The 12,911-nt window shown below is 37.5% G+C and overlaps 1 protein-coding gene across 1 annotated transcript in view; it reads right to left on the bottom strand.

The window, feature by feature from the left end:
* DNAH8 (dynein axonemal heavy chain 8) overlaps positions 1-12,911 on the bottom strand; it is a 377,764-nt gene that overhangs the window by 160,911 nt on the left and 203,942 nt on the right. Inside the window, exons 53-57 of the mRNA XM_059177846.1 lie at positions 11,969-12,206; positions 3,167-3,309; positions 2,526-2,660; positions 2,012-2,134; positions 578-791 (exon numbers count right to left, since the gene is read on the bottom strand). Of these exons, the coding sequence (XP_059033829.1) occupies positions 578-791; positions 2,012-2,134; positions 2,526-2,660; positions 3,167-3,309; positions 11,969-12,206 (853 nt within the window). The remainder of the gene's footprint in view (positions 1-577; positions 792-2,011; positions 2,135-2,525; positions 2,661-3,166; positions 3,310-11,968; positions 12,207-12,911) is intronic.

The following is a 12,911-nucleotide window of genomic DNA, read 5'->3' as shown; positions in this document are numbered from 1 at the left end:
AATTTATATGAGCCTAAATTTGTTGTCAAAAAATCTCGTTTCAGGGAGCTTGGGTGGCTCAGTGGGTTAAAGCCTCTGCCTTCGGCTCAGGTCATGATCCTAGGGTCCTGGGATCGAGCCCCTGAATCAGGCTTTCTGCTCAGCAGGGAGCCTGCTTCCTCCTCTCTCTCTGCCTGTCTCTCTGCCTACTTGTGATCTCTGACTGTCAAATAAATAAATAAAATCTTTTTTAAAAATCTCATTTCATTAACTTACATAAAATGCTACTTTTGACTTGATACATTATATTGTTTATCCATGATAGATCTGCTGTCATTTATTAGTTCAAATTTCTCTGGTTGATCATGTCAAGAAAACTAAAACCTTAAAGCCAAACTTTTAAATATTTTTAGAATGGGCTATAAACATGAATATTTAGTCCCTCCTCTCTGTTTAGCTCTGCATTTCAGATAATGAATCCCTACTACAGACAGAGGCTTTCTGTCTCCTAAATAAGATTTTGCTTGGCTTATGTCCATTATGTAATACAGTAAACAAACAAACAAAAAAAGACAGAAACGCGAAAAAATAGCCATACCAAAAATTTTGTCTATTGAAGCGTTGGAAGGCAATGTGCAGTTAAACACAGTAAAGTGCCTTTTTAAACGCTGGGGAATATCATTTCGACCGCCTCCAGGGTGGATCATTGCCGCTATGATCTGCACATCAACAATAGTAGTGAAGTCTCCAGGCTTATCCAAGCTATACATTCCTTCCATTTCCATCATTTGGCGCACAATCTCATTAGTTATCTGAAATTTTATACAGTGATACTTCAGTCACATTCCACTATCATATTCCTCCACAACTCCTACAAAATTGTACACCTGAGATTAGAAGAAAGTATTCAACACTTGTCAGTGAAGTGTTTGTGAATGTTGATGGTCACCTGCAAGGCCATCTGATTTCAGTACTACCATTCATGAACAAAACCATAAGCTAAACGTCTGAATTGAGTCCAGGGTGCTCTTTACCATGTGGATGAAATGGATCTCCAAAGAAATTTAATGAGTAATGGAATAGTTGGTAGAGTTACAACAGTATTCAGAGTTACAAGTATCAATACTGAACACTTCAAACTACTTTAAATCAGAATGTGGGATGGTTTTACTCTTGAGCGTTCAGGACTACTAAGTGTTTTGGGTTTCTGTTTTACGTTCTTATCTTTTTGGTGGCCTCTCACACTGCTAACGCTCCCTCCTCACTGACAACTTTTCCTCTTTTGAATTCAGAGGCTCAGTTCTTCCCAGGCTCACCTTGTGACTTTGGATAACTTCCTAAATCACTCTTTCTCCACCCATCCCTCACTGCTCTATAGGGTTCCCTCACTGGCTTTTTCTCTTCTTGCTATTGCAAGGGCCATGCAGAGCTGTTTGAGGAACAGTCTCAGGGAAAGCACGGATCTGGGAGTCCTGACTTCCTATAGGTATCTGAGGTGAATTCAGATAAAAGGCCAGATGGAATGGGTCCTGGCAAGCTCTAGGTGGACATTACTGATGAGGCAGTGGGCAGTGGTGAGAGGGAGGTGTTGAGAATCCCACAAGGAACATGCAGAATTCTGAAATCATCAGTGACGGTCTCTGATAGAGAATGACTCTGGGGTTGACAGATGATCACGAGTAAGGCACGTATGTGACAGAGTTAAAAATTTTAAAAAAAAAAAAAAGGTGTTTTCTAAGTTGGATATTCCTCAGAGGGAGTATATAGAATAAGAGGTAACAGCAAGGATAAAACCCTGGGGAAAGAAAAAGAGGAGTCAGAAAGGATGGTGAAATCGAGAAGCCTGAAGGCAGGAAGGGGTACTGCTGAAAACACACAGGGATTTCAAGAAGGGAGAATGCCAGCTCTTAACAGAGAAGCCAAAACTGAGAGAATTGCTACTCAGCTTCACAAGATGAAAGCTATTGAGACCTTTCAAATATAACTAAAAATACCAATTAAATATCATTTATATGAGATAATGTAGTCATACCTGATCTCCCCATTCATTAATCACAGGCATATTAATATCATCAATAAATACAGTCATTTTTCTGCCTCCTGGTGGCCCATATGTGCTTCCCATTCGCTTATCCACATAGCTCTCCATTGTTCTCTAGAGAAGAGGAAATGTTTGTCTTAAGTGTTAAGATTTCAACCCATTTTCCTAGAAATGATGAGCCTGTTTTTCAGAGTAGAACTTATTTAACTTACATAAATGTTTATTAAAATAGACATTGTAAGACTGCAAAAAAATAAGTTATTAAAATGTGAATCATGAATTTTATACACAAAGTTCAGCTTCAACCTCAATATTAGGTGAAAATCTGCTGTTTATACTTGGCCTAGGAAAGCTAATAACTGAACGCCAAGTGCAGCCCCATTTCCTATACACACACACACACACACACACATACATACCATATTTTATATTCATACACATTTTACTGCAACCAGCACTCAAAACATTTAAAATGTTAATTACCTCAGCAGATGATGGGTTTTACCTGAAACATTATGGGTTCTGTGGCAGATGAAAAGTTCAGACTTTTGGATAACTGTACTTCAGGATCGTATTTTTTCAAATAGGCCTTAATCATTACAGTTTTTGCAGTTCCCTGCTCTCCTGTGAGCAAAACGGCCTGCAATAATCAGATAATCATGATGAAAGGGGTTGTAAAGCATTCAGCTTTAAATACCTTATGGTTCTGGTAGCTTTTTTTTTTCTTCATTGTAATAGTTAACACAACTAATTGTAATCACTTTTTAGAATTAGACCCACATCAAAATAAATCCTAAAAAAAAATAATCAGTCAACCAATCAATTCTAGTTCAAATAAGAATTTCAATATAAAATGTGTACTATAACTATGCTGGAAGGAAGTATGGGTAAATAGTCACGTGACCATGGGAGTAGGGAGGGACTCTATGAGCAGACACCCACTTCCCTTGCAAGCTGGACGTCAGCAGCTCAGGGGATAATGAATTGAAGCATGTCCTGGGGTTCAATTCCTAAATGTGCTTCCTTTAAATGGCATCACCTCTAGCCCTTTGTGCTGGAATTTGGTTTTTCTATCTGTAGCGTGTGAAAAGGCATGTGTTTTGTATAGGTTTGTGATCAGCTAAGAAACTATCAAATCAAACTTACTTTCTGTTGCTTTGCAATGGTGTCTATCAAAAAATTCGTTCTAACATTGTCAACATTTGGAACCAAAATAGATGAATATTCTGGAATACTGTCAGTTGGATAATAATATGGCTGAAGTTTCTTATTCCAGTGTTCCCAATCTCCTACACAGTAAGTAAAAATTCATCTTAATTCATCAAAAACTGCATTCTTTGAAAGTTATCTCAAAATATAAAAATGCAAATACTATAAGTAAGCAACAGAATCATAGGAACATTTAAAACATTTTCCAAAAATATGCTAACATAGCGGCTTATCTAATATATATGGCATTTGATCATTTAAATCTGTTATGCCTCGGGGCACCTGGGTGGCTCAGTGGGTTAAGCCGCTGCCTTCAGCTCAGGTCATGATCTCAGGGTCCTGGGATCGAGTCCCGAATCGGGCTCTCTGCTCAGCAGGGAGCCTGCTTCCTCCTCTCTCTCTCTGCTTGCCTCTCTGCCTACTTGTGATCTCTGTCTGTCAAATAAATAAATAAAATCTTTAAAAAAATCTGTTATGCCACTTTTATAAAGTCAATTTTTAAATTTCTAAATCATTCATCTAGAGAGATCTGGCCCGAAATGGAATTAGGATTGGCTAGTGGTAAAAACCAAAGACATATTTGGTGTCTAGTAGGAAACCCACATCAATTGAGATTATGCTGAGTGAAATAAGTCAAGCAGAGTCAATTATCATATGGTTTCACTTACTTGTGGAGCATAAGGAATAACATGGAGGACATTAGGAGAAGGAAAGGAAAAATGAATTGGGGGAAATCAGAGGGGGAGACAAATCATGAGATACTGGATTCTGAGAAACAAACTGAGGGTTTTGGAGTGGGGGTGGGGTGTTTTGTGAACCTGGTGGTGGGTACTAAGGAGGGCACGAATTACATGGAGCACTGGGTGTGGTGCATAAACAATGAATATTGGAACACAGAAAAAATAAAATTAAATAAGAAAAAAAAAAGAATGAGAAACACCTAAAGGGGTAACTGATTAATGAACATAGAATGTTTGCCATGGAAAATGGGAAAAATAAATCTAGCTCTAAAACTACTTAATAAAGTACTCAGGCTCCTGACTACTAATTTATTAACTGATGTTATTGGTATGATAATTATTATTACCACATTTCATCAATTCTAAAAATTATTTATTTATATTTTAGCATATCTGGAATGTGCCTTACAACCTAGGAAGGCTTATAATCACTATTGGTTAGGCCAGCTTGGTCAGATTCGCTAATATTGCTACCATTTAAATTAGATTACTTGCATTGTTGGTATTGCTTTGTTCGTTTTGACAGGCATTTTAAATGTCTCCAGAAATACCATACTACCATTCAGGATTGAACCAAAAAAAGGTGCTGTGTATACTGAGTGCACAAAAACAGAGCAGGGGAGCACACATTTGAGAGTAGCAAAGACAATATTCAGTACTACAGGAATGACCTCAATTTCAAATTTCCTTGCAAAATATCAAGTCATATGTTAAGTATATGTTTAACTCTCAAGAAACTGAGAAACTGTTTTCCAAAGTGGTTATACCATTGTGTACTATATGAGAGCCCCAGTTGTTCCACATTCTCGCCGGTATTTGGTAGAACTAATCTTTTCATTTTAATCATTCTGGTGGCTGTGTGATGATATAACATTACAGTTTCAATTTGCATTTCCTTGATAACCAATGACGTGGAATTATCTTTTCTTGTGCCTTTTTCACCATTTATAGGTCTTTTTTGGTGAAGCATGTATTGAAATCTATTGCCCATTTATTAAAAAATTTGGGTTGGCTGTCTACCCATTATTATAGAATTAAAAGAGCCTTCATGCATTCTGTATTAAATTATTTTATCTGATGTATATTTCCATGACATTTCCTATTTTAATTACAATACAGTTAACATAAAGTGTTGCATAAGTTTCAGGTGTACAATATAGTGATTCAACACTTCCATACAGCACCCAGTGCTCATCATGACAAGTGCCCTCCTTAATCCCCATCACCTCCCCCTTCCCCACCACCACCCATCTGGGCACCATCAGTTTGTTCTCCAGAGTTAAAAAGTCTGTTTCTTTTTAAAAAAAAAAAAAAGTCTGTTTCTTGCTTTGTCTTTTGGACATCCCTTGTCTTATTCCTGACCTTAGGGAAAAAGTTCTTGGTTTTTCTCCTTTAAGAATGATGTTCACTGTGGGTTTTTCATATATGGTTTTTATTATGTTGCAGTATGTTCCCCCTAGACCTACTTTGTTGAAAGTTTTTATCATGAGTAGATGTTGTACCCTGCCAAATGTCTTTTTGTATCTGTGTCTGTTGTAATTATCATATGGTTTTTAATCCTTTCTTTCCTCAGTGTGAAGTATCATGCTGATTGATTTTTCCATATTGAACCACCCTTGCATCCTGGAACTAAATATCATTTGATTGTGATGTGTAATTTTTTAATGTATTGTTGGGTTCAGTTTGCTAGTATTTTGTTGAGGATTTTTTTAAGGTTTATTTATTTTATTTTTTTTATTAAATTGATTTATTTATTTTCAGAAAAACAGTATTCATTATTTTTTCACCACACCCAGTGCTCCATGCAATCCATGCCCTCTATAATACCCACCACCTGGTACCCCAACCTCCCACACCCCCGCTACTTCAAACCCCTCAGATTGTTTTTCAGAGTCCATAGTCTCTCATGATTCACCTCCCCTTCCAATTTCCCCCAACTCCCTTCTCCTCTCTAACACCTCATGTCCTCCATGCTATTTGTTATGCTCCACAAATAAGTGAAACCATATGATAATTGACTCTCTCTGCTTGACTTATTTCACTCAGCATCATCTCTTCCAGTCCCATCCATGTTGCTACAAAAGTTGGGTATTCATGCTTTCTGATGGAGGCATAATACTCCATAGTGTATATAGACAACATCTTCCTTATCCATTCGTCCGTTGAAGGGCATCTTGGTTCTTTCCATAGTTTGGCGACCGTGGCCATTGCTACTATAAACATTGGGGTACAGATGGCCCTTCTTTTCACGACATCTGTATCTTTGGGGTAAATACCCAGGAGTGCAATGGCAGGGTCATAGGGAAGTTCTATTTTTAATTTCTTGAGGAATCTCCACACTGTTCTCCAAAGAGGCTGCACCAACTTGCATTCCCACCAACAGTGTAAGAGGGTTCCCCTTCTCCACATCCTCTCCAACACATGTTGTTTCCTGTTTTGTTAATTTTGGCCATTCTAACTGGTGTAAGGTGATATCTCAATGTGGTTTTAATTTGAATCTCCCTGATGGCTAGTGATGATGAACATTTTTTCATGTGTCTGATAGCCATTTGTATGTCTTGATTGGAGAAGTGTCTGTTCATATCTTCTGCCCATTTTTTGATATGTTTGCCTGTTTTGTGTGAGTTGAGTTTGAGGAGTTCATTATAGATCCTGGATATCAACCTTTTGTCTGTACTGTCATTTGCAAATATCTTCTCCCATTCCGTGGGTTGCCTCTTTGTTTTTTTGACTGTTTCCTTTGCTGTGCAGAAGCTTTTGATTTGTCTCCAAAGGTAAAGGAAACAAAAGCGAAAATACTTTTGGGACTTCATCAAAATCAAAATCTTGTTGAGGATTTTTGCATCTATTTTCATCAGAGATATTGCCTTATAATTCTCTTTTTTTGTGGTGTCTTTATCTGGTTTTGATTTTAGGGTGAACCTGACCTCATAGAATGAATATGGAAATTTTCCTACCTCTTCTACTTTTTGAAGTAGTTGGAGAAAAAAAAAAGTATCAACTCTTCTTTAAGTGTTTGATAGAATTCACCTATGAAGCTGTCTAGACCTGGACTTTTGTCTATTGAGAATTTTTTTTATTACTGATTGAATTTCACTGCTGGTAATTGGTCTGTTTAAATTTTTTCTTTCTGGGTACCTGAGTGTCTCAGTTAAGCGACTGCCTTTGCCTCAGTTCATCATCCCAGATTCAAAGATCGAGTCTCGTATCTGGCTCCCAGCTCCGCAAGGAGTCTGCCTCTCCCTGTGACCTTCTCCCTTCTCATTCTTTCTGCTGCTTTTGGGTTTTGTTTCTTCTTTTTCTATCTTCTTTAGGCATAAGGTCAGGCTGTTTCTTTGAGATTTTTCTTGCTTCTTAAGGTATTGCTACAAACTTCCCTCTTAGAACTGCTTTTGCTACATCCCAAAGATTTTGAACCACTGTGTTTTCATTTTCATTTGTTTCCATGTAATTTTTCATTTCTTTTTTGATTTCTTGATTGACCTATTCATTGTTAATAGCATGTTATTTAACCTCAATGTATTTATGCTCTTTCCAGATTTTTTTTCTTGTGAATTCTAGTTTTATAGGATTGTGGTAAAAAAAAAAAAATGCTTGGTATGACTTCAGTCTTCTTGATTTGTTGAGGCAGTTTGTAGGCTAATATGTGACAACTTCTGGAGACTGTTCCATGTGCACTTGAAAAGAATGTGTCTTCTGCTATTTAAGGATGGAGTGTTCTGATTACATCTGTTAAATCTCCCTGGTCCATTGTGTCATTTAGTGCCACTGTATCCTCATTGATTTTCTATTTGGATGATCTATCCATTGATGTGGAGTATTGTTATTCCCTACTATTACTGTAGGGGAATTATTACTATATTATTATAGATTAGTTCCTTTATGTTTGTTACTAACTCTTTTTACGTATTTGGATACATAAAAAGCATTTGGATGCTTCCATATTGGGTGAATAAATATTTATAATTGTTATATCTTCTTATTGAATTGTCCTTTTATTATTACTATAGTTGCAGGCATAAATATTTACAATTGTTAGATCTTCTTGATGGACAGGCCCCTTAATTATGATATAATGCTCTTCTGCATCTCTTGTTACAGTTTTTGGTTTAAAATCTAATTTGTCTGGGGGCGCCTGGGTGGCTCAGTGGGTTAAAGCCGCTGCCTTCGGCTCAGGTCATGATCCCAGGATCCTGGGATCGAGCCCCACATCGGGCTCTCTGCTCAGCAGGGAGCCTGCTTCCTCCTCTCTCTCTGCCTGCCTCTCTGCCTACTTGTGATCTCTGCCTATCAAATAAATAAATAAAATCTTTTTTAAAAAATCTAATTTGTCTAAGTATGGCCATCCCCGCTTTCTTTTGATGTTCATTAGCATGATAGATGATGGTTCTCCACCCCCTCACCTTCAATCTGCAGGTGTCCTTAAGTTTAAAATGAGTCTCTCGTGGACAGCATATAGATAGTTCTTGTATCCACTCTGTTACCCTATGTCTTTTGATTGGAACATTTAGTCCGTTTACATTCAAGGTTAGATATGATACTGATAGATATGTATTTATTTATTACCGCTTTTTTACTTGTTTTGTGGTTGTTTTTGTGGTTTTTCTCTGATCCTCCCTTTTTTTTCATGATTTGTTGACTTTCTTTAATGATATATTTGGACTTCTTTCTTTTTATTCTTTCCACATCTATCACTGGGTTTTGATTTATGGTTACCATTAGGTTTGTACATAACATCTTCTGCATATAGCAATCAATATTAACTTCACAGCTGCTTAAGTTTTGGATGCTATTTTAAATAGTATATTAAAATTTCAATTTCTAAGTGTTCACTGTAAGCATATAGAAATAAAATTTATTGTTATATATTGTCCTTTTATCCTATGACCTTGCTAAAGTTATTTACTGGTTCTAATAACTTTTTTGAGGATTGTATATGGATGGTCACATCGTCTACAAATAAAGAGAGATATGCTTGTTCTTTTCTAATCTTTAGATATTTTATGTATTTGTTTTTGTGTTTATTTATTTATTGCCTTATTGCACTGACTAGGACCTCTAGTACAACGTTGAATAGCAATGGTGAGAAAGAACATCCTTGTTCTGTTCCTGATCTTGGGACAAAAGTATTCAGTCTTCCACCATTCAGTATAATGTTAGCCTTTTTGTAGATGCTCTTTTTCCAAATGGTGAAGTTTCTATTTCTAGTTTACCGAGAGTTTCATCATAAAAGGGTGTTAAATTTTGTCAACTGCTTTTTCTGTATCTATTTAGAGGACTGATGGCTTGTTTGGATTTTAGTCTGTTAATGTGATGAATTATATTGATTGCTTTTTGAATGTTAACCTAACCTTCCATTCTTAGAATAAATGCTTACTTGGATTTAACCTGTTAAAATTTTACTAAGAAATGTGTGTCCAGGCATCTGGCTGGCTCAGTCAGTAAAATATGCAACTCTTGATCTCAGGTCTGAAAGCCCCACACTGGATGTGGAGCCTACTTAAAATAAAATTTTAAAAATTAAAAAAGAAAAAAGAAATGTGTATCAATACTCCAAAGAGATAATGGTCTATACTCTATTTTTCTTAAAATGTATTTCTCTGGTTTTGATATCAGGATAATATTGTCCTTATAAAATATCCTTATAAAACTGTCCTTATAAAAATATATGTTTCAGAAGCACTTCTGTAAAACTGGCATTATTTCTTACTTAGCTATTTGGTAAATTCACCAGTAAAGCCATCTGGACCTGGAGTTTTCTTTGTAGAAAGGTTTTTAATTATACTTTTTTTTTTTTTTTTAGTGAATATAGGGATATGTAGGATATCTATTTCTTCTTGATGAGGTTTAATAGCTTGTATTTTTCAAAGAATTTGCCTGTTTCATCTACATTGTCAAGAGTGCTTTCATGACATTGTTCCTAGTATTCACTTCTTATTTTTTAATGTCCACAGGGCCTGTAGCGATGTTCCCTCTTTCATTCTGGACAGTGGTAATTTATGCCTTCTCTTTTACTTACCTTGGTATCTCTGATAATAGATTTATCAATCCTATTGATCTTTTCAAAGAACGTTTTTTTGATTGGCTTTGGATTATAACAAAATTCATATCTAGGTCCAAGGTTGCATTTCATTGTCATTGGCATTTTGAATTAGAGCTCCTTTTTATGATCCCAAATCTTTAATAACATGTAATCACAGGTAGAATCACTGGTCATTCTGATTAAAGATGGCCAGCGGAAATAATTCACTTGCCTCAGTCTCTCTTTTTTTTTTTTTTTTAGGATTTTATTTATTTATTTGACAGAGAGAGAGAGAGAGAGATCACAAGTAGGCGGGGGTTGGGGGATAGGGAAGCAGGCTCCCTGCTGAGCAGAGAGCCCGATGCAGGGCTACATCCCAGGACCCTGAGATCATGACCTGAGCTGAAGGCAGAGGCTTAACCCACTGAGTCACCCAGGTGTCCCTTGCCTCAGTCTCTTTAAAAAACCTTCTAAAACACAGACTTTCACTTAATCTCTATTTTCACTATGACTTTTCTTTTTTTTTTTTTTTTAAGATTTTATTTATTTATTTGACAGAGGGAGATCACAAGTAGGCAGAGAGGCAGGCAGAGAGAGAGAGGAGGAAGCAGGCTCCCCGCTGAGCAGAGAGCCCGATGCGGGACTCGATCCCAGGACCCTGAGATCATGACCCGAGCCGAAGGCAGCGGCTTAACCCACTGAGCCACCCAGGCGCCCCTCACTATGACTTTTCTATTCTCACATGTGTCCAGTGTCCTCCAAATCTAGGCAACCCTGTGCTTCATACTCCCTAAAAACTAATTCTTCCATCTTCAGCCAGTGTGAGGTGGGTGCAGGTCTCTAGCCATGTGACTTTGGAAAGAAGACCTGGAGGTCTGTGTCTTAAACAGACTTACAAGCAGCCTGCTGGTTTTTACCTCAAGCCCTTTGAAGGTTTTGTGGCACACACTACATTGCTTCTCAACTCTTCCCACTGTCAGTTTAGGACTTACCTTAGCCAGTGTGCTAAAGCAATATCCCTTACCTTTCTGCCTTCTTGCTTTCAAAATGCTATTTTTGCTGTCTAGTCTCTTGTTCTTTAGAGTTTATGCATCAAAACAAAAAACAACAAGTGCTCTTGCTGTTTGGAGGTCTTGGGAAGAATTAGAGGTAAATACAGTTTTTAAGAATCATGTTTTATCTTCTCTGGAGCTTAGAAGAATTGAGAGCTATCCTCTGGGTATAGGACACTGAATTTAAGGGCATTTCTCTCAGAGACAGGGAAGCTGGACCCTGCCACACACAGGAGGCTGGGGGCTGAGGTCACAGCACTGGGCTTTGCCAAGTCCTACATGTAAATCCTAAGTAGGACGCCATTGGCTTGGTTCATTCTCTAACTATTCTGGCATTTCCAACAGAGAAGTTGTAGGATTGATCTGTTATCGCATTGTGAAGAATTTATGTTCTCTATACTGCTGCCCTTCCTTCTTCTTCTTCTTCAAGCATCAGAAAGTACAAGACGTAAGGGGCACCTGGGTGGCTCAGTAGGTTGAGCCTCTGCCTTCGGCTTAGGTCACAATCCCAGGATTCTGGGATGGAGCCCCACATCGGGCTCTCTGGCAGGGGGACTGCTTCCCCCTCTCTCTCTGCCTGCCTCTCTGCCTACTTATGATCTCTCTCTCTGCCAAATAAATAAATATAATCTTAAGGAAAAAAAAAGAAAGCACATGACATAAGAGTTATTGCCAACTTACTTATGCAAGATTTCACTTAGGCCATTCCAAAAACAGGAGAAGCCAAGAGTCTCTTATCAGTTCCCAACATGGCCAATATGCAAAACTCTATGATTCTTTGTATATACGCCTTTTAAAAATGGTATTAGCAATCATCTTACTTACAACAGGCTTAATATTTTCCCATAGAAGAGTCTATGGAAGTTTATGTTTTTCTCATTGAAAAAGAGATTATCTCATTTCAGGTAAAAGTCACATTACTTACCATAATCAGTAACATAAAACTCATACATGGTCTGACTAGTGCCTTTGGGTATTTCTGGTAAATCTAACTTGCTTTCATGATTTCGTAAAAAGGCTTCAAGCTTTTCTCTGCTTTCCAGTTCCAAGAGGGCTCCTAAACTCCACATTAGGCCAAACACAAATAATTTATGAAGATGTTCGACACATGAAATGCCACCTTCTTCTTTGGAGGGAATTAAACCTTCCAGTAGATTGAGAGACTGCAAATATTTGAATTACAATAAGTCTTTGTACTCAAGTTTTTGAAATAAAAACGTTTAAATGATAATAAATTTAAAAGAAGGAGGAAAATGGGGAAGAAAAATATATAGCTCTCCAGGTATTTCTTGATCACTGTCCTAACCACGAATAGCATTTAGAGAAAGATCATTCTGCTTTATTTAAACAGACTGCATGGACTAGCAGAAAAGATGCCAAAATGGGAATCTGAGGATGTGGTTTCTACCCCACACTCATGCCACCAACCTCACTGAGCCTCGGTCTCCTGATCTGAAAAACAAATGTCCTAAACTAGATGTTTTCTTTTCTTCTTTCCTTCCTTCCTTTCTTCCTTCACTTTTTTTTTTTTTAAAGATTACATGTTTTCTAAGGTAGTTTCTGCATCTAAAGTTTAGTTACCCCAAATTTTCTACAACAGAGATTGCATTTCTTTTTCACTCTTGGCAGGGGTCAGCAAATTGTGGCCCCAGGGGTCCGCCACCTGTTTCGCAAATCAAGTTTCACGGAGACACAGTCACACTCACTCGTGTAAGCACTGTGTCTGGCTGCCTTTGCAATAGAGCAGCAGATGTGAGTGGCTGAGACAGACAGTTGTGCAAACATTTGCCGAAATATTTGCTACCCGCTCATTTAAGGAAAAGTGTGCCAACTCCCATTTGGCATCAGAAAGAAATATATCTACAGTA

The sequence above is a fragment of the Mustela lutreola genome, chromosome 6 (assembly GCF_030435805.1).
Source record: "Mustela lutreola isolate mMusLut2 chromosome 6, mMusLut2.pri, whole genome shotgun sequence".
Classification (NCBI taxonomy): Eukaryota; Metazoa; Chordata; class Mammalia; order Carnivora; family Mustelidae; genus Mustela; species Mustela lutreola.
This window is presented reverse-complemented; position numbering and strand designations above follow the sequence as displayed.